The 27,166-nt window shown below is 33.2% G+C and overlaps 1 protein-coding gene across 1 annotated transcript; it reads right to left on the bottom strand.

Moving 5' to 3' along the window:
• Positions 1-22,188: 22,188 nt before the first annotated feature.
• LOC21396114 (C-terminal binding protein AN) lies at positions 22,189-26,597 on the bottom strand. The gene is made up of 7 exons (XM_010094281.2): positions 25,850-26,597; positions 25,133-25,301; positions 24,883-25,013; positions 23,784-24,596; positions 23,619-23,666; positions 23,294-23,407; positions 22,189-22,548 (listed from the first exon to the last, which is right to left on the bottom strand). Exons 1-7 carry the CDS (start codon positions 26,366-26,368, stop codon positions 22,474-22,476), a joined length of 1,869 nt encoding a protein of 622 aa, XP_010092583.2. The 5' UTR covers positions 26,369-26,597; the 3' UTR covers positions 22,189-22,473.
• Between the last annotated feature and the right edge of the window lie 569 nt (positions 26,598-27,166).

The following is a 27,166-nucleotide window of genomic DNA, read 5'->3' as shown; positions in this document are numbered from 1 at the left end:
AATCCGAGATGTGGTTTATAAAACCCAACCAACCGCCTTTGGCCTATATATGTGACTAATATATATATATATATATATATATATATACATGTGTGTGTATATGTATTGATACAGAGAGAGGGAAAAATTCTTGGGGCACGAAAATTGGTATTACTGGAATGGGCAACCGTACACGTGGTGGGATTAAGTTATGTTGATAGTGACCTACGGTATTTGTAGGTAGGGGCAGGTGGCAGTTTTATGAATCATTTGTTAAAATTTTTTATATTTGTAGGCATTATGGTCTCGTTCATTTCACCGATTTGAGTTTTTAATTTTAAGTTTTTGTAATAAAAAACTCTTAAAAAATATCACACCTAACTTTTTTTGCTACAGTAAAAAACTCTAAAAAAATGTCACATCTAAACTCAAATTAAAAACTTAAATTCGCAAAGTGAACAATGCCTATATAATTGTAAATTTGGGGTCAAACAATACCTTACCACTTAAAAATTAAAAGTAAGGCAGATTTTCTAAAATATAGGTCAAGTTTTTTTTTTAATTATTAAATCTACGTATATTTTAATTTTTATGTGATTTTATTTAAATTTAACGGATAAAAAATTTACTTTACTAATATGTTAACATACTGAAAATTTTTTTAAAAAATAATTTCTTATTTTGTGTCAGAAGAACTCTAATTAACACGAAAAAAAACCCCATAAAACCTGAAATAAGCACTAAAAAAACCCTAAAAAACCCTATATCAACCCTAAAAATCAGAAAAACCCTTAAAACCTTAAAAATTTTAAAAACCCTAAAAACCACAAAAAAAACCAAAAAAAACCAAAAAAACCCTTAAAACCCCTCAAAACGCTAAAACCCCTAAAAAACCCTAAAAAACTCTAATTAAACCCTAAAAACCTTAAAACTCCTAAAAACCCCAAGAAAAATTAAAAAAAAAACCCTAAAACCCTAAAAAAAACCCTATGAAACAGGAAAATCCCTAAAACTCCTAAAAAACCTAAAAAAACCTTAAAACCCTAAAGAAACCCTAAAAACCCTAAAACCCCCTAAAAATCTAAATAAACCCTAAATAAACCTTAAAAATACTAAAAAAACCTAAAAAATCCTAAAACCCCTAAAAAGCGCTAAAACCCCTAAGAAAACCCTAAATAATAAAACCACCTAAAACACCCTATTATCCTAAAAGACCCTAAAATCCTAAAAAAAAAAAAAAAAAAAAAAAACCCCCAAAAAACCCCCTAAACCCCCAAAAAAAAAACCAAAAAAAAAAAAAAAAAAAAAAAAACCCCCTAAAAACCCTCTAAACCCCCAAAAAAAAATCCTAAATAAAAACTAAAAAAACCTAAAACACCAAAAAACCCATAAAACCCTAGAAAGCACCTGAAAACCCCTAAAAACCATAAAAAAAAAAAATCCTAAAACCCCCTAAAAACACTAAAAAAAGTCCTAAAGCCACTTAAAACCCCTTAAAATAGGAAAAAACCCTAAAAAAAAGTTCAAAATTCATTTCAAGCACTATGTATACTCTTTCAAAACTGTTTGAAACAATTGAAAACTATCAGATACTGCAGAATACAAAACTTCCCTTTTTGACCCCGTTTTCAACTATTTTAACAATTCTGCCCTTAAAAATAGATTTCAACGTTTCTAAATCAGATTGCATTATTTTTCAGCCAAAATTTAATACAACGTATGTTATAGAGTCCAGGATATGCCGTTTGAGCAGTTTTGAAAAATTCACCCAGTAAGTTTTATATTTTTGTGTTTTTATCCCAAAATAGCCAAATCTTTACAATTTAGTCCTCTAGGAAAGTTTAACAAAATTTCTTATGGTTTTCAACACAAAATTACTGTCAACATGCTGCCTTAACACAGATTTGTTAACATTCATAGTTTTGTGATTTTTGTCCAAAAAAATCAATTTTTACTAACGTTTTACATTAAACCACATAATAGGCCATATTTGAACTCTAAACTTAGAACAAACATAACTCAGGCATAAACATAGATTTTTGATCATCTCAAGAAGACAAAACATACTTCAAACATCCAAGAATCTTGCTATATCAAAACATTTCCATGCCAAAGTCCTTAAAGTTAGCAATTTTTAAGAAAGAAAAAAAAAATCAAAGCTTTATGTTACCAAGTTTTTTTCCCTACTTAAACCTAACAAAGCTTCATGCTATTTTTTATTTTTATTTTATTTTATCACTAAACCATCATTGCTCTAATCATACCATTACAAACATATACCCATAGATCTTAGAAATCAATTCACAAGATCTCTTTCTTACAACATAAAAGCATCAAAACTAAACTTTTCTCTCCAAAATGTTTAGAACTTTATACCTAGATAGTCCAAAGGTGTGCTCTCCTTTTCTTGGTTTCTTTGGTATCTCTCAAGTCTTCTAATGATTGCTTGAACTTTCCTAGTAAAGCAACCATTTCTAAACTTAAACAAAAACTTTTTTTGAAAGAAAAGCACTAAAAGCTAAGTTTATCATCTTGATGAAGTTCTTAGAACACTAAGCCATCTTGTTCTTATTTCTTTGGTGGATTTTTAGACTTGGGTAAAGAGATATTTTGAGGAACAAATCTGATGATAGGCTTTGCGAGGTAAAGAAATGGGAGAAAGAAAGGTAATTGTTTGAAGACTTAGTGGAGAAAATAAGTTAAATGGGATAATTGCTATCTTAACCTTGGCTATTTGTAGGCCCCCATAAAACCCGAAACAAGCACTAAAAAAACCCTAAAAAAAACCCTATATAAACCCTAAAAAATCTGAAAAACCATAAAAAAAAACCCTAGAAAACCCTAAATACCAAAAAAATCTCTAAAAACTATAAAACCCCCCAAACCCTAAAAAACCTAAAAAAAAACCCCTAAAAATCTAAATAAACCTTAAAAACAGTAAAAAACCCTAAGAAAACCCTAAATAAACCATAAAAACCCCTAAAACACCCTAAATCCCTAAAAGACCCTATAATCCTAAAAAACTCTAAAAACCCTCTAAACCCCCCTAAAACCCATAAAAAACCTTTAAAACCCCTAAAAAACCCTAAAAATTCTAAAAAAATTCTTAAAACCCCTAAAAACCACAAAAGAACCATAAAAACCCTAAAAATCCTTAAAAACGCTAAAACCCTAAAAAACCCTGCATAAACCCAAAAAAAAGCCTTAAATAAACCCTAAAAAACCCTATAAAACTCTTAAAGAACCCTAAAAAACCCTTAAAAACTTAAAAAAAAAACCCCCCAAAAAACCATAAAAAAACAAAAAAAAACACGAAAAAACCCTATATCAACCCTAAAAAATCCTAAAACCCATAAAAACCCTAAAAAGTCCTAAAAACCCAAAAAAAAAAACCCTAAAAACGCTAAAAACCTTTAAAAAAAACCCTCAAAAAACCCAAAAAAAACATAAATAAGCGATAAATAAACCCTAAAAACACAAAAAACTCTAAAAACCTTAAAAAAAAACCCTCAAAAAACCTAAAAAAACATAAATTAGCGAAAAATAAACCATAAAAACCCTAAAACCCCTACGAAACCTGAAGAAAACCTTAAAACCCTAAAAAACCTTCAAACCCCTAAAAATCTTAAAAACCCAAAAACTCCTAAAAACCTTAAATAAACCTTAAAAAATACTAAGAACCCTAAAAAACACATTAAAGAAACCCCAAAAAAGGCTAAAAAAAACCCCTAAAAAAACCCTAAAAACTGTAAAAAAAAAAAAAAAAAAAAACCCTAAATAAACCCTAAAAAAATCCTAAAAAACCCTAAAAAAACTCTAATTAACACGGAAAAAACCCTAAAAACCCCATAAAACTCGAAACAAGCACTAAAAAAACCCTAAAAAACCCTATATAAACCCTAAAAAATCCGGAACACCCTAAAAAACCCTAAAAACCCTAGAAAACCCAAAAACTCCAAAAAACACTTAAAAATAATAAACCCCCCCCCCAAAACCCTAAAAAACCTTAATAACCCTCAACCCCCTCCCCCAAAAAAAAAAAAAAAAAAAAAAAAAAATCGAAAAAAAACCCCAAAAAACCCTAAAAAACCTTAAAACCCCCCACCCCCCCCCCCCAAAACCCTAAAAAACCTTAAAACCCCCCACCCCCCCCCCCCAAAACCCTAAAAAACCTTAAAACCCCCCACCCCCCCCCCCCAAAACCCTAAAAAACCTTAAAACCCCCCACCCCCCCCCCCCAAAACCCTAAAAAACCTTAAAACCCCCCACCCCCCCCCCCCAAAACCCTAAAAAACCTTAAAACCCCCCACCCCCCCCCCCCAAAACCCAAAAAAAACATAAATAATCGATAAATAAACCCTAAAAATCCTTAAAAAAAACCTTAAAAACCCTGAAAACACTAAAAAAAAAACCCCCTAAAACCCTAAATAAACCTTTAAAAATACTAAGAACCCTAAAAAAAACACATTAAAAAAACCCTAAAAATGCTAAAAAAAAAACTTAAATAAACCCTAAAAAATCCTAAATAAACCCTAAAAAACACTAAAAACCCAAAAAACCCTAAAAAAACTCTAATTAACACGAAAAAAACCCTAAAACCCCTTTAAAACCCTAAATAGACTCCAAAAAACCCTAAACAAATACTAAAAAAAGCCTAAAAAGCCATTAAAAAAACCCCTAAAAAGCCCTAAAAATCATAAATAAACCTAAAAATTCTACAAAAAAAACTAAAAACCCTAAAAACCCTTAAAACGCTAAAAACTCTGAATAAACCCTAAATAACCTTAAATAAACCCTAAAAACCCTTTAAAACTCTTAAAGAACCCTAAAAACCCCTTAAAACAAAAAAAAACCCCCCAAAAAACCCTAAAAACTATTAAAAACCCTAAAAAGTCCTAAAACCCCTAAAAACCCTTAAAACAAAAAAAAAACCCTAAAAAACACTAAATCCCCCAAAAATCCTAAAAACCCTCAAAAACCCCTAAATAAACCCTAAAAACCATTAAAACCATAAAAAAACCTAAATAAACCCAAATAAACCCTAAAAACCCTTTAAAAGCTCTAATTAACACAAAAAAACCCTAAAAAGCCTAAAAACCATAAATAGACCTCAAAAAACCCTAAAAAAGGCTAAAACCCCTAAAAAAAACCCCTAAAAACCCTAAAGAACCCCTAAAACCCCTTAAAAATCATAAATAAACCCTAAATAACCCTAAAACCCCTAAAAAGGCTAAAAAACCTTAAAACCCTAACTAAACCCTAAAACAACCCTAAAACCCCTTTAAAAGCCCGAAATAAACCCTAAAAAACCCTAAAAACTCCTAAAAAACCTAAAAAAGGCTAAAAACCTTAAATAAACCCTAAAAAACCCTAAAACCCTAAAAAACACTAAAAACACTAAAAAACTCTAAAACACCCAAAATAAACCATAGAAAACCCCTGAAAACCCTTCAAAAACCCTCAAAACACTAAAAACCATAAAAAAAAACCATGAATAAACCCTAAAAAACTCTAAATAAGCCATAAAAACCCTAAAAAGCCCCTTAAATCCCTTAAAAATCCTAAAAACCCCTATACAGCCCAAAAAACCCTAAAAATTGCTAAAATTAAAAAAAAAACCCAAAAAACCTTAAAACCCTCAAAACCCTTAAAAAACCTAAATAAGCGATCAATAAATCCTAAAAAACCCAAAAAACCCAAAAAACCCTAAAAAAACCTAAAAACCCTAAAGAAACCCTAAAAACACTAAAAACCCCTAAAAATCTAAATAAACCCTAAATAAACCTTAAAAACAGTTAAAAAAAACCCTAAGAAAACCCTCTAAAAGACCCTAAAATCCTAAAAAAAAACTCTAAAAAACCTCTAAACCCCCCTAAAAACCATAAAAAAACCTTTAAAAACCCTAAAAATAAAAAATGAACCATAATAACCCTAAAAACCCTTAAAAACGCTAAAACCCTGAATAAACCCTAAAAACCCTTAAATAAACCCTATAAAACTCTTAAAAACCCTAAAAACCCTTAAAAACTTAAAAAAAAAAAACCCCCTAAAAAAACATTAAAAAAACCCAAAAAAAAACACTTAAAAAACCCTATATCAACCCTAAAAAAATCCTAAAAACCATAAAAACCCTAAAAAGTCCTAAAAACCCAAAAACAGCAAAAAACCCTAAAAACCTTACAAAACCCTAAAAAACCCCAAAAAAAAAACATAAATAAGCGATAAAGAAACCCTAAAAACCCAAAAAAATACTAAAAACCTTTAAAAAAAACCCTAAAAAAACATAAATTAGTGAAAAATAAACCCTAAAAAACCAAAAAAAAAAACCCTAAAACCCCTACGAAACCCAAGAAAAACCTTAAAACCTTTAAAAACCCTGAAAAAATCCTAAAAACACTAAAAACCCTAAACACCCTAATAAAGACCCTAAAAAACCCTAAATAAAACCCTAAATAAACCTTAAAAATACTAAGAACCCTAAAAACACATTAAAGAAACCCCCAAAAAAGGCTAAACAAACCCTAAAAAAACCCTATATAAACCCTAAAAAATCTGAAAAACCATAAAAATCCTAAAAGCCATAAAACCCCCTAAAACCTTAAAAACCCTCAAAAACCCCCCAAAAAACATAAATAAGCGATAAATAAACCCTAAAAACCCTGAAAAAACCCTAAAAACACTAAAAATCCCCTAAACCCCCCAAAAAACCCTAAAAAACTCCCTAAAAACCCTAAATAAACCTTTAAAAATACTAAGAACCCTAAAAAACACATTAAAAAACCCTAAAAATGCTAAAAAAAAATTAAATAAACCCTAAAAATTGAAAAAAAAACCCTAAATAAACCCTAAAAACACTTAAAACCCAAAAAACGGTAGAAACCCCTAAAAAAACTCTAATTAACTCGAAAAAAAACCCTAAAACCCCTTTAAAACCCTAAATAGACTCCAAAAACCCTAAACAAATACTAAAAAAACCTAAAACCCTAAAAAAACCCCCTGAAAAGCCCTAAACATCATAAAAAACCTAAAAATTCTACACAAAACCTAAAAACCCTTAAACTAAAAACCCTATATAAACCCTAAAAATCCTAAAAACCATAAAAACCCTAAAAAGTCTTAAAAACCCTAAAATCCAAAAAAATCCTCAAAAACACTAAATCCCCCAAAAATCCTAAAAAAACCTTAAAAATCCCCAAAAACCCCAAAAAACAAAAATAAGCGATAAATAAACCCTAAAAAACCCTAAAAACCTTAAAACTCCTCAAAAAAGTTGAAAAAAACATAAATAAGCAAAAAGTAAACACTAAAAAACCCTAAAATTCCTACGAAACCCGAAAAAATCTTAAAAACCCAAAAAACCTTAAAAACCCTACAAACCCTAAAAAAACCCTAAAAACACTAAAATACCTAAAAATCCTAAAAAAACCCTAAATAAACCTTAAAAAAAATACTAAGAACCCTAAAAACACATTAAAGAAACCCTAAAAAATGCTAAAAAACCCTACATAAACCCTTAAAACCCCTAAAAATCGTAAATAAAACCCCTAAATAAACCCTAAAAAAATTCCTAAAAACCCCTAAAAAAACTGTAAAAACCCAAAAACCCTAAAAAAGGGTAAAAAAAACCCCACAAAACCCTAAAAAACCCTAAATAAATCCTAAAGAAACCCTAAAAACCCTTAAAAATCCGAAATAAACCCTAAAAGACCCTAAAAAGGCTAAAAAACCTTACAACCTTAACTAAACCCAAAAACACCCTAAAAACCCTTTAAAAGCTCGAAATAAACCCTAAAATACCCTAAAAACTCCTAAAAAAACCTAAAAATGACTAAAAAAATCCTAAATAAACCCTAAAAAACCCTAAAAATCTGAAAACCCTAAAAAGCACTAAAAACTACAAAAAAAACCCAAAATAAACCCTAAAAAACCCTGAAAACCTTTAAAAAATCCTCAAAACACTAAAAAAAACCCTAAAAAACTCTAAATAAACCATAAAAGCCCTAAAAACCCAAAAACTCTTAAAAATCCTAAAAACCCCAAGAAAACCATAAAAAACCCTAAAAGGCAAAAAAAAAACCCTAAAAATTCCTAAAAATAAAAAAACTCTAAAAACCCTAAAAACCCCTTAGACCCTAAAAAAACCCACAAAACCCTTAAAAACCTAAATAAGCGATAAATAAATCCTAAAAGAAACCATAAAAAACCCTATGAAACGGGGAAAAACCGTAAAAACCCTAAAAACCTAAAGAAAAAGGTTAAAAACCCTAAAGAAACCCTAAAAACACTAAAAACACTCTTAAAACCCTAAAAACCCCTAAAAATCTAAATAAACCCTAAATAAACCTTAAAAATCTAAAAACCTAAAAAACCCCTAAAAAGCGCTAAAAACCCTATGAAAACCCTAAATAAACCCTAAAACTGGTCAAACACCCTAAACCCCTAAAAAACCCTAAAAGACCCTGAAATCCTAAAAAAAAACCCAAAAAACACTAAAAAACCTCTAAAACCCCAAAACAATCCTAAATAAACCCGAAAAAAACGTTAAACCCCATAAAAAACCTTAGAAAAACCCTAAAAACTCGTAAAAACCCTAAAAAACCCTAAAAAATTCTAAAAACCCGTAAAAGCACTAAAAGAGTCCTAAAAACACTTAAAAACTCTAAAAACCCTAAAACCCCTTACAACACGAAAAAAAAAACCCTAAAACCCTAAATAAACCTTACAAAATACTAAAAACCCTAAAAAATACATTAAAGAAACCCTAAAATATGCTAAAAACCCTAAATAAACCCTAAAAACCCTAAAAAAGCTCTTAAAACCCTAAAAAAACCCTAAAAACCCTAAAAAAGCTCTAATTAACACGAAAAAAACCCTAAATAGACATCAAGAAAACCCTAAAAATAGGCTAAAAAACCCTACAAAAACCCTAAAATACACCCTAAATAAAGCCTAAAGAAACCCTAAAAACCCTTAAAAACCCTAAATAAACCCTAAAAACCCTTAAAAGGCTAAAAAAAACCTTAAAACCCTAACTAAACGCTAAAATAACCCTAAAAAACCTTTAAAAGCCCGAAATAAACCCTAAACAAACCCTAAAAACTCCTAAATAACCTAAAAAGGCTAAAACCCCTAAATAAACCCTAAAAACCCTAAAAACCCTAAAAAACACTAAAAACACTAAAAAAAAACCCCCCCAAAACCCCTAAAAACCAGAAAAAACCCAAAATAAACCATAAAAAACCCCTGAAAACCCTTAAAAAACCCTCAAAACATTAAAAACCCTGAATAAATCCTAAAAAACTCTAAATAAACCATAAAAATCCTAAAAAACCCCTAAAACCCCTTAAAAATCCTAAAAACCACAAGAAAACCATAAAAACCCTATAAAGCCCAAAAAAAAACCCTAAAAATTCCTAAAAATAAAAAAAACCTTAAAAACCCAAAAAACCCCTTAAAAATCCTAAAACCCTCAAAACCCTTTAAAAAAACCTAAATAAGCGATAAATAAATCCTAAAAAACCCTAAAAATCCTAAAACCCCTATGAAACAGGAAAAAACCCTAAAAACCCTAAAAACCTAAAAAAAAAATGTTAAAAACCCTTAAGAAACCCTAAAAAACGGTAAAAACCTCTAGAAATCTAAATAAACCCTAAATAAACCTTAAATACACTAATAAACCTAAAAACCCTAAAACCCCTAAAAAGCGCTAAAAACCCTAAGAAAACCCTAAATAAACCCTAAAAACCCCAAAAACACCCTAAAACCCTAAAAGACCCTAAAATCCTAAAAAACTCTAAAAACCCTCTAAAACCCCCAAAAAATCCTAAATAAACCCTAAAAAAACCTAAAATCCCAAAAAACCTATAAAAACCATGGAAAACCCCTGAAAACCCCTAAAAACATGAAAAAAACCCTAAAACCCTAAATAAACCTTAAAAAAAATACTCAAAACCCTAAAAAACCCCTAAAAACCCTAAAAAAGCTTTAATTAACACGAAAAAACCCCTAACAAACCCTAAATAGACCTCAAAAAACCCTAAAAAAGGCTAGAAAACCCTACAAAACCCTAAAAAAACCCTAAAGAAACCCTAAAAACCCTTAAAATCCCGAAATAAACCCTAAATACCCTAAAAGGCTAAAAACCCTAAAACAACCCTAAAAAGCCTTTAAAAGCAAGAAAAAAACCCTAAAAACTCCTAAAAACCTAAAAAAAGTGAAAAAAAACCCTAACACCCTAAATAGACCCGAAAATACCCTAAAAACCCTTAAAATCCCAAAAGAAACCCTAAATAAACCATAAAAACCCTAAAAAGCCTAAAAAAACCCTAGAAAAACACTAAAACCCCTTTAAAAACCCTTAACCCTAAATAAACCCTAAAACCCTAAAAAACACTAAAAACCCTAAAAAAACTCTAAAAACCCCTTAAAGAACCCTAAAAACCATTTAAAACTTAAAAAAGATCCCCAAAAAACCAGAAAAAACATCTAAACCCCCCAAAAAATCCTAAATAAACCCTAAAAAACCTTAAACCCCATAAAAAAACCTTAGAAAAACCCTAAAAAATCGTAAAAACCCTAAAAACCCTAAAAAAAATTCTAAAAAACCCTAAAAAACACTAAAAGAGTCCTAAAAATACATAAAAACCCTAAAAACCCTAAAACCCCTTAAAACACGAAAAAAAACCCTAAAACCCTAAATAAACCTTACAAAATACTAAAAACACATTAAAGAAACCCTAAAATATGCTAAAAACCCTAAATAAACCCTAAAAACCCAAAATAAACCCTAAACACCCTTAAAACCGTAAAAAAACCTATATAAACCCTAAAAAAACACTAAAAACCCTAAAAAAGCTCTAATTAACACGAAAAAACCCTAAATCGGCCTCAACAAACCCTAAAAACATGCTAAAAAACCCTACAAAAAGCCTAAAATAAACCCTAAAGAAACCCTAAAAATCCTAAAAAGGCTAAAAAAACCTTAAAACCCTAACTAAACCCTAAAACAACCCTAAAAACCCTTTAAAAGCCCGAAATAAAACCTAAATGAACCCTAAAAAACCCTAAAAACTCCTAAAAAACCTAAAAAAAGGCTAAAACCCCTAACTAAACCCTAAAAACCCTAAAAAAACCCTGAAAACCTTTAAAAACTCTAAAAACGGTAAAAACCCTAAAAAACCCTCAATAAACCCTAAAAAACTCTAAATAAACCATAAAAATCCTAAAAAAACCCTAAAACCCCTTAAAAATCCTAAAAACCACAAGAAAACCATAAAAACCCTATAAAGCCCAAAAAACCCTAAAAATTCCTAAAAATTAAAAAACCCAAAAAAAACCCTTAAAAATCCTAAAACCCTCAACCCTAAAAACCCTAAAAACCCTTAAAAAAAACCTAAATAAGCGATTAATAAATCCCAAAAAACCCTAGAAAACCCTAAAAACCCTATGAAATAGGAAAAAACACTAAAAACCTTAAAAACCTTAAAAACCCTAAAGAAACCCTAAAAACCCGTAAAAACCCCTAGAAATCTAAATAAACCCTAAATAAACCTTAAAAACACTAAAAAACCTAAAACCACTAAAAAGCGCTAAAAACGCTAAGAAAACCCTAAATAAACCCTAAACACCCCAAAACACCCTAAAACCCTAAAAGACCCTAAAATCCTAACTCTAAAAACCCTCTAAAACCCCAAAAAAATCCTAAATAAACCCTACAAAAACCTAAAATCCTAAAAAACCCATAAAAACCATAGAAAACCCCTGAAAAACCCTAAAAACCCAAAAAACCCCTTAAAACACGAAAAAACCCTAAAACCCTAAATAAACCTTAAAAAAATACTCAAAACCCCTAAAAACCCCTAAAACCCCAAAAACCCTAAAAACCTTAAAAAACTTTAATTAACACGAAAAAAACTCTAAAAAACCATAAATAGACCTCAAAAAACCTTAAAAAAGGCTAAAAAACAAAACAAACACCCTAAAAAAACCCTAAAGAAACCCTAAAAACCCTTAAAAACCCAAAATAAACCCTAAATACCCTAAAAAGGCTAAAAACCCTAAAACAACCCTAAAAAGCCTTTAAAAACAAGAAAAAAAAACCCTAAAAACTCCTAAAAAGCTAAAAAAAAAAAAGCTAGAACACCCTAAACACCCTAAATAAACCCGAAAATACCCTAAACCCCTAAAAAGACTCTAAAAAAACACTAAAACCCCTTAAAAAAACCCTCAAAACCCTAAAAACCCTAAAAACAGAAAAACCCTAAATAAACCCTAAAAAACCCCAAAAATCGTAAAAAACCCTAAAAAAAACTCTAATTAAAATAAAAAAAAATCCTAAAGCCCCGAAAAACCCCTAAAAAATCCTAAATAGACCCCAAAAAACCCTAAACAAATACTAAAAAAAGCCTAAAAACCCTAAAAAAACCCCTAAAAAGATCTAAAAACCATAAAAAACCTTTAAAACCCCTAAAAAACCCTAAAAAACCCTAAAAATGCTTAAAAACCCTAAAAACCACAAAAGAACCATAAAAAACCTAAAACCCCTTAAAAACGCTAAAAACCCTGAATAAACCCTAAAAAACCTTAAATAAACCCTAAAAAACCCTATAAACCTCTTAAGAAACCCTAAAAACCATTTAAAACTTAAAAAAAAAAACCCCAAAAAACCATTAAAACCCAAAAAAAAACCCTATATCAACCCTAAAAATCCTAAAAACCATAAAAACCCTAAAAAATCCTAAAAACCCTAAAAACCCCTAAAAACCCAAAAAACCCTAAAAATCCTAAATCCCCCAAAAACCCTAAAAACCTTAAAAACCCTCAAAACCCAAAAAAAAAAACATAAGTAAGCGATAAATAAACCCTAAAAACCTTTAAAAACCTGAAAAAAAATAATAAATTAGCAAAAAATAAACCCTAAAAAACCCTAAAACCCCTAAGAAACCAAAAAAAACCTTAAAAATTAATGAAATCTTGGTAAAGGACTAAAAAGTGGAAAATTATCAAAACCGGGTCAAATTTGCAAAGTTTGAAAAATTGCAGTTTATGCAATGTTCTGACCGTATTCTGAACTGTGAAGGAACAGTTTTAAAATTGTAAAAATCTGTTTTCAAAAATTGTGTTCAAGTGACTCAATTTCAAAATTTAAAAGGAGGGCTAAAACGAAGAAAATAAGGATTTTTATGCAATTACCTATTAAAAGAGATTTTAAATTCATTTATGTTCTTTCAAATGTAAAATGAGGCCTTAGGCTATTTTAGGACTCGACCCGTTAAATAGGAAATCACGAAATTATGCCGAGGTAAAATAATCATTTTAGTAATTTAAGGGTAAAAAGGAAAAATCATTAAGCAGTATTTTTTCTCATAAAAAACACACGTAAATAAAAAATGATTCTAATCTCATTATTCTAATCTATGAACCAAACGGGCCCTAAACGTCTATTTAAGTTTTTTTTTCTTACCAAAAATTCTTAATATAACTACGGCCCCGTTCATCTCGCCGATTCGAGTTTAAAATTTGAGTTTTGCTAATTTGAACGGTCGATCCCACGAGGAGGTGTTAAATTGAACAAGAAATGACTAGCAAATAAAAAGCGTTAGGAAAGTAAGCAATCAAACAAAGAAAAAAGAATGAGTGTTTTTGATGATTTTTTAAACAATTTAAAATAGAGAAAATTCAATAATAAAAAGTGGTAAGGCTTTGAGAATCCTCCATATGCTTTGTTCACCTAATTGGATTTTGATTCATATAAGATTAAAAAAATATATAATATAAATAATATTATATAAATTTTACGTTGGAAGTAGAGAATTAGTGATAGTTCATATTTTTTAAACCTAACAGATTAACTCCTTAACTTTTATTTCAACTGTTTTATATAAATAAACATAAATATTTTTTAAATGATTTAGCTAAATAACGTATTTTTTGCCAAATGATTACAGTAAATAACATGTTTATAGGGATTATTTATTGTTACTTCAATCCTTACGAATAAGGACTTTCCACCCATTGCCTCGTTTATTCTGATATTCGTATGTGTATACATTAAATTTTTTAAATTAATTGGTTCTTTTGTGATTTTTACTATTCAGATTTAGTATGCACATATTTAGAATTTGATTTTGTTTTGTGCAGTTTTTGAATTTGGTTTAAATTTAGATAAGAACTCGCCCTAGTAGTAGTTTATTTTTTAAAACTTACCTTAAAAGACAAGAAATAAATACTGCTTTATTGCGATTGGATCCTCCCTATTCTTCGTTGGAGGTTCTTACATAGATAAATAAATAAATAATGTATAAAATGAAAAGAAAAAAAAAAAAACAGAAGAGATTTAGGCGCGTGCGCTGAGCTTCAAGACACAAGAGGGAGTGGTGTTAATTACCGATGGGGCCTTCTAATACAGAGGCACGAAAACAGAGTGCATTGAAAGTTCTAGCGTGGTCCGGACCATTTTAGGACACATACTCTGACCGGAAAATGGCAAAAAGGTCTTTATAGCCCATGTGGTAACCCAAGCTATTCAGAAAACACAATTGCAAAGTCGATTTATTAGATAATCCGTGAGCTTATTAATTATCTTATTTAGTGGGACAAAAGGTCGGTTTACTTTTTCCGGACCAACAGTAACTTGACACACAATGTTTCATGAGTGATTTAGATCTTATTTTTTTCCGACTAAGTCATATTATTATAATATTTTTTTTATAAAAATTTAAATTTATTTTTTTATTATAGTATTTTTTTCGCACGTACATAATTCAAGTATTGACTTAAGTTGTGTAAATGAACACATTCTTAATAATCCGGGGTAATTTTTTAAAAATTATCAAAATGATTAAAGTTTCGTTCATTTCATCAATTCGAGTTTTTAGTTTTAGATTTCTACAGTTAAAAGTTCTCATAAAATGTCACATCTAATTTTTTTTGCTACAGTTAAAAGTTTTAAAAAATATTACATCTCAATTCAAATTCACAAAATGAACGAAATCTAAATAGAAATGTGTTAAGATTTGTTAATTAAGATGGGTGTTGATTGTAATATTTGACTAAGCTGCATCGTTAAGGAAAAGTACAAATGGCAAAGGTGTAAATCTCTATGTCCATTCATCATCTTAATCTTCATCTTAACTATATTAAAAGAGTAGAAAGTTACTCCACATGATTTTCATCTTCCTTTACGCACCACCGTATGCATTTTTTTTTTTCCATTTTACATTTTGTCTTCTTTCTTCCTTTCACTTTACATTTTGTTCCTTTTTCTTTTTTCTTTTCTTTCTAACTCCATTTTTTACCCCTTTTGTTTCCTTTTTTTTTTTTTTTTTCTCGCTTCATTTCCTTTGCGTCTTTATTTTTATTTTTTTTTTATTTTGGCTCTATTTATCTACGGTATACTTTTATACCAATATTTCCGTACATTTTCTCTATGTTTCTCTTCATTTTAACTTTATCGTTTTCTCTTAGGTTTTTTAAACCTCAAATTTTAACTTTCTCATTGAAATAATGTTTTTAGTTGTGATCAATTTTAAATTCTATTCCGATTAGTTTCTTTCATTCATTTCGTGCTTAAATTAAATAATAAACTGAACATTTTATAAACCTCAGGTTAGTTAGACCTATAAAAGTAAAAATCAGTGAGCCAAAATGAAATAAATGCATTTGTGTAAATAACCCTTTTCTTTTTAAATTTATGGGTAAAATTTTTCTTATATTTATCCTTTCTATTTATAATCTACATTTTTTAATCTATTCATAACTTCATATCTATATCATAAAAAACTTCAATTACAACTAGTATGTGTAACGTATGTATACCTCAACTATATATATATATATATATACATACACATATATATAAATTATAATATTCTAAATCCTATCCTAAATATATAAAAGGGCGGATATGTGGCCAATATTCATTCCTTGATAATCTAAAACTGAAAATGATGATTTTAGATTACTTTTTTTCTTTTCTTTTTAAGTTTTGAACTCCTTTATTTTTAATTTTTTAATTTTGTTATGTGTGGTTACTTTTTTATTCCATGCTAGTCTAAGTTTCAAATTTTATTTTTATTTTTTTATCTTATAATTTATAATGTTTCATGTATTTTTATGATTAAGACATAACCTTTTTCTTTAAACTACTATTAATATATACTGCATTTCAATTTTTAAGTAGAATTTTTAGTGTATGATTGTCCTATTCTACATGACAAAATTTTTTTATAACAACTCAATATGTGCATCGCACATTCTTAAATTAATAGTCTATAAAAGAAGGGAGAATAAATTAATAAATTAACAACTTATGAGATCTCCCAAAACTCGTCCCACCCATTCCAGAGTTGGTTTTGAAGAAGACATTATATGATGGTGAATGATCACCCGAGAAATGATGCTAAAGATTTTCAAATCTGACTCAGACACCAACCAGCTCCAAGTTATAGAGACCCCCAAAGCTTAATCCACTAAGCCTTTTTAGCTAAAAATGATCGAATCATCCGTAAAGAGAGAAGGCAACAAACCTTAGGAGCGCTTCGGGTTACTATAACACCTGAAATTCTTCACATGCCTTCGGCCTTTGGAGGAAAGATGAGAGACCCCCCGCGCAAATAAGAAACAAGTAAGGGAATATTGGACATCCTTGCCTTAAACAAGCCATGCTGGTTCTCTCCATCACCCGATCAAGGAAAGGCCACTCTATGCGGTTGTAAGCCTTACTCATGTCAAGCTTCAATCCCATCAATCCAACCCTACCCGTCTTTTGGCGAATAGAATGAAGAACCTCAAATCCAATAAGAACATTATCGATGATCAAACCTTGAACTAGTGGAAAAACTCTTTTAAACCGATTAGCCAACACCTTAGAGATTACTCTATACGAAACATTACACAAACTTAAGTTGCGTTTGGTATGAGAGTTTAAATTAGGGTGGTTTTGATTTTAAAATCAAAACTATGATTCATAATTTGAACATTTAGTCCAAACCATAGTTCTAGAACCAGAGATTTAAACCATCCAAAACTAAGAGGGAAGTAGTTTTATTTTTTGGAGTGATTTTGATTTAAAACATCACATTAAGGTCTAAACCTTGAACTATAACCATCCAAACTAAACACTAACTTTTAATAACTATTTTTTACTTTTTGTAAATAAATAAAGATTGGAATCAAAATCATAGACTCTGATCTTAAAACTCTCGTACTAAATACAACCTTATAGAAGCAAAAATCCGACACCATTTTAGGTTCCTTAATCTTCGATATAAGCACAACAATCGTGGGGTTTAACTCCCGAACCGAAGATCCACCATTCAACACATATTTAGACACACTTTCGTCAAGTACGCACCCAACAAGTGTTATTTTGATAAAGAGGGTCCTACAAATCTCCAATGCTGAAAAAGGCTCATCCAACCTACTCCTCATCTCCACCGGTAAAACATTGTCCAGCGACTGAGTTACCAACTCAATATCTGCATCTGTAGGTGCTATGGAGGAGAAAATCCCTTAAAAATAGGCTTCCGCTCCCCCCACTATCTCTTCTTCATCAGTTACCCATTTCACATCTTCTAACTCAAGACCTCAGATCATATTTTCCCTTTGCCGTTGAGAGGCTTTTTGATGGAAAAACTTGGTATTCTTGTCTCCCCCTTTTAGCCAATCAACCTTTGATCTCTAGCACCAATAATATTCCTCCAAAGCCAATAATTGGTCATGTTCAATCTCTTGTCCTCGAAGTCTACTTCTATTAAATCCCAGTCGAGCAGTATTTCGGATCCTTTCAATTTTGGCTTGAATCTCTCTCACCCGTTTGGGTATACGCCAAATTTTACATCACTCGAGCTTCACAGATCTTTTGCGCACTTACGGAGTCGGGTATTAAATTGCACACAATCTCCCTCAATCGAAGGACTCTCCCATGATTCCTGAAGAACATCCTGAAAGCTCTTCTCAGACATCCAAAGTGGTTCAAAGAGGAACCATCTCCTTTTTTTAGGACCTCTTCTCCTTTAAAGTCTATCGCGAATCACCTCTAACCACACCACTCTGATCAGATCCATAAAAATCCAGGTTGCGAACTCCATAGCGTGGAAATATGTCAATCCATTTGTCACATCCCAAAAACCCGTCTAGTCGTTCTCGAATGTGATCAGTGCCTTCCATACCATTGTCCTAAGTTAGCTTATGACCATCATAACCCAGATCCGCAAGCCGACAAGTCTCCACCACCTCCCAAAATTGTTCCATACAAGAATTGAAATTCTCGTGTCCACCCTCTTTTTTAGAAGGGAAAAAAAATTGCATCAAAATCATCGGTGACGATCCAAGGGAGATCAAATAGCAATTTCAGTCAGTATAAAAGCGTCCACGAGTGGTGTCTTTCACATCTCTCTGGATTACCATAAAACCCCGTGAACCACCACCAACTCCCTTGATCACACAGAACAAGACACTCAATATGATACCACCAGGAGTAATTTTTAATATGCACCTGAATATTCTCATTCCACGTAAGCATTGAACCACCATTCCTTCCTATATAGTCAACATTAAATCCATTATCAAAGCCGATCCTTCGCTTCTCCACCCCCGCCACCTCGGAACACAACCTAGTTTCCACGTCTCGGATTAAAATCTGAATTTTGTCGAGCGCACGAGGATTCCCCAAACTCCGCACATTCCAAATAACAATACTCATAACGTCCGGCAGGTTTGCTCCGTAACCTTCACCGATATCGCAAGGTTTGTGACTTCACCAAGCATATTTCTTTTATTAGTAACCACCACTCTCTCTTTATCTTCTAAACCACTCGATACCTTTCTCTTCCCCACTCCACCATTCTCCCTAGGAGAAACTACCCCCGCTCTTTTGCCATTCTGATCAGCTCCACAATCGGAAAGTCTCGAACCACCACGCCCCACCTTTGGTGCTTTCAACCAGCTACCATAGGGGAGGAGAGATACGTCAGACACCTTCGCAATCCCCTCCACCAAGCAATCACGCACTCCATGACCAAACCTTCTGTAATCATAGCAGAAATCTGGCATCTTCTCATATTTCAGATCAATCCATACCATATTTTCATTCTTTCCAAGATGGACTTAAAAGAAATCATATTTCAGCTCACAAGTTTTGTTACATCAAGAATCACACACACCCTCACAAATTCCCCCAAACATTGACCCTTCTCATCATTTTCGACCGCAACTGTTTGGCCTACATCACCAACACTCACCAACCTCCACAAACGACCATCAATGGGGAGATTATGAATCTGAATCCATAATTTTGTATAGCAAAATCCTCACTTTCAGCCATATCCCCAATCTCAATCGGCTTCAACACCACAAGAGCCCTATCAAAATTCCAAGGCTCTAAATCCAAAACTTTCTTCCCGTCCCTTTCATTGGCAAAGGAAACAAAGAAGATGTCTTTCGCAACCTCTCTCGATTCCACGTCCTTTACCCTTCAAATATCAATCATAGTGGATTGGAAGAAACATCTATTGTACGGTTTGGCCGACAATAATTTCCCTAACAATCCACACTTCATCGCCCTCCTCCCTACCTCAAGCACAACATCATCAATCCCTGCAATCTCTTCATCCTCCTCAGCAATAGATAAACTTCTCCACCAATTAGTAATATCCTTCACGGACACACAAAAGACAGACAGAAAATTGGCTCTGGAAAAGCAAACACGGGATCTTTTACACTAGAGTGAGTGCCGCTTCTCATGTTCCCAGGATTAGTCAGACTAGAGCAAAATGGAGAGATTATTATCGTATTCAACTGACCAATATTGATGGAGTTGTATTGAACTACATTGATATACACAATACTACCGGAACCTACTAGGATAATCATAGGCTTGCATTATTTATCTTAAACCAAAAATATTTTTTATTTTATTTTATTTTATTTTTTATTTTTTATGACTACTTGTCATCCTTCCTTCAGGAAAAAAAATTGATTTTCCTCTTTTTGCACTTCATTAATGTCTGTCATTTATGAGGAACTACTAAATACAATATGTAGTTGTCATTTGCTAAGGTTAAGCTTGCTTGGGAAGACCCCACTATCTGGCTTTTGCACTACCGCGTAGGGGTGTACAAATAACCGGCACGTCGACGAAACCGATCGGTATCGACCAATACCAACCGAAAAAAAGTTACCAGGAGCGATTTCTGACGTCGTCGGTCGGTAAATCGAACCATACATCTTTGATGGCATCAGTGAACAGTTTTAGATATTGCATGTCGGTCGGTTAACGGAAAACTGACTTTTTTTTTTCTCCTTTATCTTCCCCAACTCCGGCGATCCTGGACCTTCGTTACTTCAGTAAAAACTTGCTTTTCTTTATTTTTTTTATTTGTTTTATATGTCAAAACCTTACGTAGAAATAAATAAAATTAAAATTAAAAAGTTATTTTCTTAATTTTATTTTTTTCACTTGGTTATTTTAACCAAATTCTCCATTTTCTTGGTCGGCGTTGGTTTGATTTTTCCAAAAAAAAGGACGATGGCGGTTGGTGACCGAACCAAGGAAAATCGTCAGCTCATGCATTGTTTTCCTTCTTTTTTTTTTTTTTTTGGTCCTTTGGCTTGAAATTTGCACTACATCTTTAATTTCGATTCATTGGAAACAATATTTTAGGTATTCAGTTGAAGTTTGGTCGCTCAGTTTTTACTTGAAGCTATATCTAGGAGCAGTACTTTCTTCCCCTCAAAAATAATAATCAATTAAAAAAGAGCAGTACTTTCTTTCTTCTAGAATCTACACTATTGGCTTGTGACAATTAATCTTATATATTTTTTTAAACAAAAGGGTATATTAACACTGTTAGTGACTGAAAAAGAGCACTTGCTTCATTTGCTCTGTCTTCTGTTGAATATAGGTTTTGGCTTCAAGAATGCCCCTCTTGTATTAGTGACTGAAAAAGAGCACTTGCTTCAAGAAAAAAAAAGCTATTAATATCTGAATTTTGAGCGCAGTGACACTTTGATTACTGAGGGCGTGTTCTTTTTGAGTTAGGTGATTTGAGTGTAAATTTTAAGTTAAATTTAAGTTATAATTTAGGTTAAAATTGTAACTTAATTTTGTATTTAGTTGTGAGTTATGATTTGAGATAATAATCTTTTTAAGTTTGTGTTTGAATGAGTCAAAACTTGAATTTATATTTAGATAGTATTTTAATAAAAACTCAATGCTGATGAAAAATTTTAATAGGATATATATGTGGAATTTTATTCGTCTTTTCGTTATCAACACATAGAAAAAAAAGTTATCTCAATCAGAATTAAAATGAAAAAGTTATAACATTTTTAAGAATAAAAAAATACTGTTTATTAATTTGAATTCGAATTTCTGAACTCGAGTTGAAGGAAAAACTTGAACTCGAGTTTTAGTTTCAAACTCGAGTTCAAACTCGAGTTCAAATTTAAAAGAACATGAACTTGAATAAAGTTGTAATTCGAGTTGTTTTCGGTCCTTGAATTTTTAACAACTATAACTATGTTTTTATGACGTGACAACTTGAAAGAAAAACAAAACTCCACCTAAGCACATGGCCGTAGCCGAAGTGTACATATATGTACATATTTGGTCTTCTGGTATTTAGACATGCCATGGTCAGTATAGGTGTTCTCGTATTTCTTGTTTGGTTTCATCATATGTATATACGGGCATATATGTTGATATTCGAATTATTCAATATGCTTATTTTACTGCAACTACAATGGTTATGGATGTCCCCACTTGAATAAAATTCTTTAGTTGAACCTAACAAAAAGAAGAAACTTTGATCTGATTTACCACCATCATAGATGTCCCCAGTGGAATATAATCTTTTTAGATGGATGCAATCGGTGAGCACTGCTGACTGGGACTGTATGCCACGTGTAATCCTACGTGGCAGAATATCTAATCTGTAGTGTTTTGGTTTGAGGATTCAAAATTTTAGTTTAAACAATATTTTCTCTCATAAAAAATTTAAATTTAAAAAATTTTGCTAGTGTTTTTCTCTTACAGAATTTGAATTTAAATTCAAACTACTGGTTTGAACCCTCAAACCACACCAGCATTAAAGCAATGTGTCGCCTACAAGAAGAGTTTCACTTTAATATCAGCATATACAGATTCAATACTAAGAATGAAAAATTTCAGGAGTTCTTAGACGCATTTAGTGTTTTTGTCAGGAGCAATACTAAAGACTAAATTAAACAAGATAGCAGGGGAAAACCCTAGTGCAATACAGGGTACATTCACTTCATCTGGCGGCCGAATAACCCACCAAAAAAAAGGTCTTACAGAGCTGAGGAAGCTAAAGAAAAAATACGAAGACAGAAAATGAGAGAAAATAAAAAAACAATGGAATGCTTTTTACAACTTTCAAGCTGTCTTGAAGTAATACAACCCTCAAAAAGAGTGAGAAGGGGTAATAAATATATAATGAAAAAAAAAAAAAGGGGTTTACAAAAATGCGACGCTTAATCAAGCCAGCGTGTAATACCATCATCTTCCCCTGGTGCCGCCAGAATCTCGATGCTTACATCTAAAACAGCCTACAGTATGCATTAAAATAAGATGGTGAGAGAGCAACGTAAGAAAAGGCGGGAGAGGTTTGTTTTGTTTTGGTTTGTTTCCTTTTTTAACTCCCCAAAGACCAATGACACAACTCATAAGTCGCACTACTTGAAAAAGCAAAAAAAATCTCCTAGTAAGACTCCAACTCAGAGCGTCCAGATTTACAATTCATCCCAAAGTGGTGCCTCTAGACTAGGACAGGGCATAACATCTCTAGAATGATCATACAATGTGTTTCAATAATTTAACTAAGGTCACTTGGATTTAGAACACCTGAAATCACTTGAGCGGCACACTGTATAGCATGAAATAAGAAACAATAGAAAACTAGAAAGTAGTCCAGTTATTTCCTATAGGAAAAAAAAGATATAGTAAGATGTCCCCAGGGGGATTAGGAGACGACCTGTTCAATTTCCACATGGAAATTCTACGGTTAACTGTTCATGAACAGCCCACTGTGAGAGTATCACCCCTTACGAGGTGAGTAAGATACCTATTCTGAAGTAGCAAGAGTATCACACACATTTTTAAGACAGAAAGGAAAGGGAACACAAGCAAATTCCCATAGCATCATTTCCATGATTTCTAAAGGGAAGTTCCAACATGGGCAATTGACAGTCCCACTAAGAGATATCAGATATGAATCTTCTCGAGCCGAGAAAGGGATAAGATTAACTAGTAGTGACAGGATATGCAACCATAAAGCAGAATAAAGCAACTCACCATCGGATTTCTGCAGTTTACCAGCTTACACTCCTCAAGAGAACCTTCCAACATCCAACTCTCCCAAACATCAAAGCTGTGACTAGCAAACACAAATTCCATTCTTCTATTAATCTGCAATATAAAAACAGAGATAGTTTAGTGGTTGCACAACATGAAGCTTGATAATCGGACAGCCAGGCTGTCAGCTTTATAATAAATATTTTCTTTCTAAGCGCTTCAAGTTCTAGGAATTAGAATCCAAAAAACATTACCTAGAAAAGGAAAACAGTAATCAATAAGTAGTGAGCGCTACCAATTCAAATGCATTGTAATTTAAAATTACCTGCAATAATTTTCCACCAGCTGCAAATGATCGCAACCCAATAGTGTCCTAGACAAGTGCAATGATAATTTCATATCAGCTATCTGCTTTGAGAGAGAAACAACCCAACCACAAAAGCCACTATTAAAGATGAAATAGAGAATATATAAGTTACAGTGAGCAAACCTTGCTTCTGGATGCAACAAGAAATTGCGCTGCAGGATCCCTTTTCGTTACACCTGATATGGTATCTAGGAACCAGCCACCACCTTTAGCTCTTTGTCTCGAAACATGCAGAGCAAGGCGATCTCTTGCATATAAGGCAACAATATAGCCATCTTTTAACAGTTCACCCAGCTTCCCGCTAAGCTTCTTAATGGATTTTGAAAGCTGGCTGGAAGGTGATTCTTGAACTGATTCAATTGGTGTTTTCCTATTTCTTGAGTCTTCAGGGGATCCAAACCGAGAACTAGAACTCAAAGCCTGATCCGTTCCACTCATAGCAGTATCATCATCTCGATGTGAGGTACTCTCCTTTTCTAGGGCAGAAGGGTCGTCTGCTTTTTGCCAGGATTTTTGACGTGTGTGCCTCTTTTTCGCTTTCCTGCCAGATCTGCTTCGCCTTCCATCAGATCGGGTGGCAGTGGTTTGAGACACTCCTGAACCCTGGGGCTGCACAGGAGACTCTTTTGCATCAGTAGCTCCTTTGTTACGGGAGCTTTCTGGACTTACTTGAACAACATCTGTCAGCTTCTCACCAACAGAATCCTGCAAGGGAATTCCATCCTCTCCTTTATCGTATGCATCTTTTACATTACCTATTTCACTTGTTTCTTCTTCTTCTTCGTCGTCCTCATCAGAAACCGCATTTTTTGGAACAACTCCCTCAAAGAAGAATGTCTGCAATATGGAGATAGCTTTATCCCTAATCTCCATCCACACTTCTTCACTATAATCTGCACTATGTGGAAGTATCAAGACATTTGGCATTTCCTTTACCTGGAGAAAGGCATAGTTAGAAATTAAACTCGAATGCTTATTTTAACAAGATAATACGGAGCAGAAACACACAATTGACAAAGAACTGAAAAACTTTATATTTGTTGGTCCCAGCAAATAAAATAATCAGGATGACCTAAGCTGAACGAGGATGAAAGACAAAAGGGGAGAAAACTAGTTGGAAAAACTTAAGGCAGTTATTAAAGCAATTGTGCATGATTACAGATGAACAATACCGCCTTTAGCTTCTTAGAATAAATTTATAGTGTAGAACTAGTTGGCATACCCATGCTTCCATCCACTGAGGCCCTTCAGCACCATCCAGAGCACAACCAGCTAGGGTTCCATCAATTAGGAGCTGCTTGACCGCACAATCATCTAACAACTGGCTGCTTCCGGTATTTACAAGAAATGCCCCTTTAGAAGAAAGGGGAAATTAGTCCATAGGAAAGGGTTAAAATTAATATAACATAACAAACTGTGAAACAGTTCATTACCCAAGAACTCGAACAAAAGATTGAGAACAAAACACGTACCGGGCTTTATGTGTTGCAAGCATTCCGCATTTAGAATCTGAATCGTTTCATTTGTCAGAGCACAGTGAAGTGAAACAAGGTCACTCGCAGCGAGCAAGTCGTTAAGAGTGTCCATTCTTCGGGCAGCTGAAGGAAAGGTTATTTTAGACCTCTTCACATTTCCATCCCCCTGTGAGAATGTGTATCACGAAAAATTCAACTTAGAATAAAACTAATTTCAAAAAAAAAAAAAAAAGTGTTATCAACAACATACATACAGCACAGAAAGGCCTAAATATGCAGGTCAATCTGCAGTTAATGACTATAAACATGATAAAAATGAATACTGTCAGAAAGCCCACTGACCAAATTGGACTTCTAACTATAGTTCAAATTTAAGAAGAGCAGAAAAGATTAGTCATTTCTCTAACTTTAACAGATATATAACCGAAGCAATTGAGCTTGATGTCAACAATGCATAACCTTTCACATAGGATTTTCGTCAAATAGAGTCATTTTTCAACTCTGACACGACAATCCCAATGAAAAGACATTATTCTCACATTTTTATGCGATTCATGCATCATACAGATTGTATATACGCTTTAAACTGCTTAAATTGAATTTGCGAAATCCAAATGAAGCACATTTTCAGCAAATTGAGAAAATTTACAATCATTTCATCGAAGATTCTGTTAATTTTGGGAATGTAAAAACAAAACTCTGAAGAATGATTACCTCTTGAACATCAAAGTAGAGCACGCTCATCTTGAAAGCCAAGCTCCGAGAAGCCAGAGACCGCGCCGAAACAGATCTACCGACAATCCCCAAGACGAGGCCACGGCAGCGCCTCATCCCTCGGCAGAGCGGCTGCACTGAACCAAGCCAACCGGAGGCGGAGAGCGCATGGCGGGAGAGGAGGTGCGTCCGGCGGAGCAGGCCGAGGATGAGTGCCATGACGGTGTCGGCGATCTCCTCGGCGCGGGAGGCGTCGACATGGACGAGGCGGAGGCCGAGGTCGGAGGCGAGGGCGGAGTCGACGGAGCGGTTTGGGAGGAGAACGGCGGCGGCGGACTCGATCTTCCCGTCGGCGAGGCGTGCGAGGGGAACGTGCTCGACGGCGGCGACGCCGGCGAGGGATTCCTGCTCGAGGGCGCAATCTTCGATGCAGTTGAGGGAGACGACCAAGGGAAGGGAAGGCGCAGGGTTGCTGCGGTGGTGCATTGCCGCAGAGGATCTGTTCCTTGCGCCGCTCATCGACGTCGTCGTTTTGAGTTCTCCGACGGTTAGAAGGGAGAGGGAGAGAGTGAGAGAGTGAAGTGAGTTTTGGTTTTCACTGGTTTCTGATTCGTTCGTTGTTGGAAATGAGGGGCTAGGGTTTATTGTCGTAATTTCGGGGGCTTACAGGTGACTGAATCGGAATTCCAGAAGTTTCAACGGCTGGCAGTTGGGTTCCGGTGAGATGTCGTTTTTTGCGTTATTGGAGGCCCCGTCCCGTCTCCTGTCTGCCCTTGAGGGAAGAGGAAGGTTCAAACTTCAACTAGGAGTATCTTTTTGCTGGGATTCGGTTCTAGGCTCTGTATTGGGTTTTCACTCCCTCTCTACCATAATGCTCCTGTAATTGCTGTTAATTACGATCATGTCCCGCAATTTGTCCTTTTTTGTTTTTGTTTTAATTAAACCCCACAACTGGTAATCTTTTCTTGCTGTCAACATATTCAAAATCCTAGGATTGTGGGGGTAGCGGTGCTTATTTATCTTTTGCCTCTCCAAATTTTAAAAATAAAAACGATTACGTATATTGGCGCCTTTTGCAGTTTGCTACAATATCTTTTGCCTCTCCAAAACATAAATAAAATGGAAAGGCAATTAAAAAACAAGAGTTTTCCTTATGTTTGGCTCAATCTATTCTACATTCATTGCAGGGACATACAATCCCTAGTCAAATCCACTATTGAAAAATTAGTACACGCTCGAACTTTCAACTAGACCAGAAGATCTCCTTCTATAGTCGACCATCACTCAGTTTCTCATTTTCTTAAGAAACAAACACTC

Source organism: Morus notabilis, unplaced genomic scaffold, assembly GCF_000414095.1.
Source record: "Morus notabilis unplaced genomic scaffold, ASM41409v2 Scaffold298, whole genome shotgun sequence".
Classification (NCBI taxonomy): domain Eukaryota; kingdom Viridiplantae; phylum Streptophyta; class Magnoliopsida; order Rosales; family Moraceae; genus Morus; species Morus notabilis.
Note: the sequence above shows the minus strand (reverse complement) of the source record. Positions and strands in the feature narration are given on the sequence as shown.

Coding starts and splice junctions, on each gene's coding strand:
- LOC21396114 (XM_010094281.2), bottom strand. CDS start 26,368: ATGAGCGGCGCAAGGAACAGATCCTCTGCGGCAATGCACCACCGCAGC. Junction 23,667..23,783: donor TTGTTGCATCCAGAAGCAAG/GTTTGCTCACTG, acceptor GCACTTGTCTAG/GACACTATTGGGTTGCGATC. Junction 23,408..23,618: donor CTGGTGGAAAATTATTGCAG/GTAATTTTAAAT, acceptor TTTATATTGCAG/ATTAATAGAAGAATGGAATT.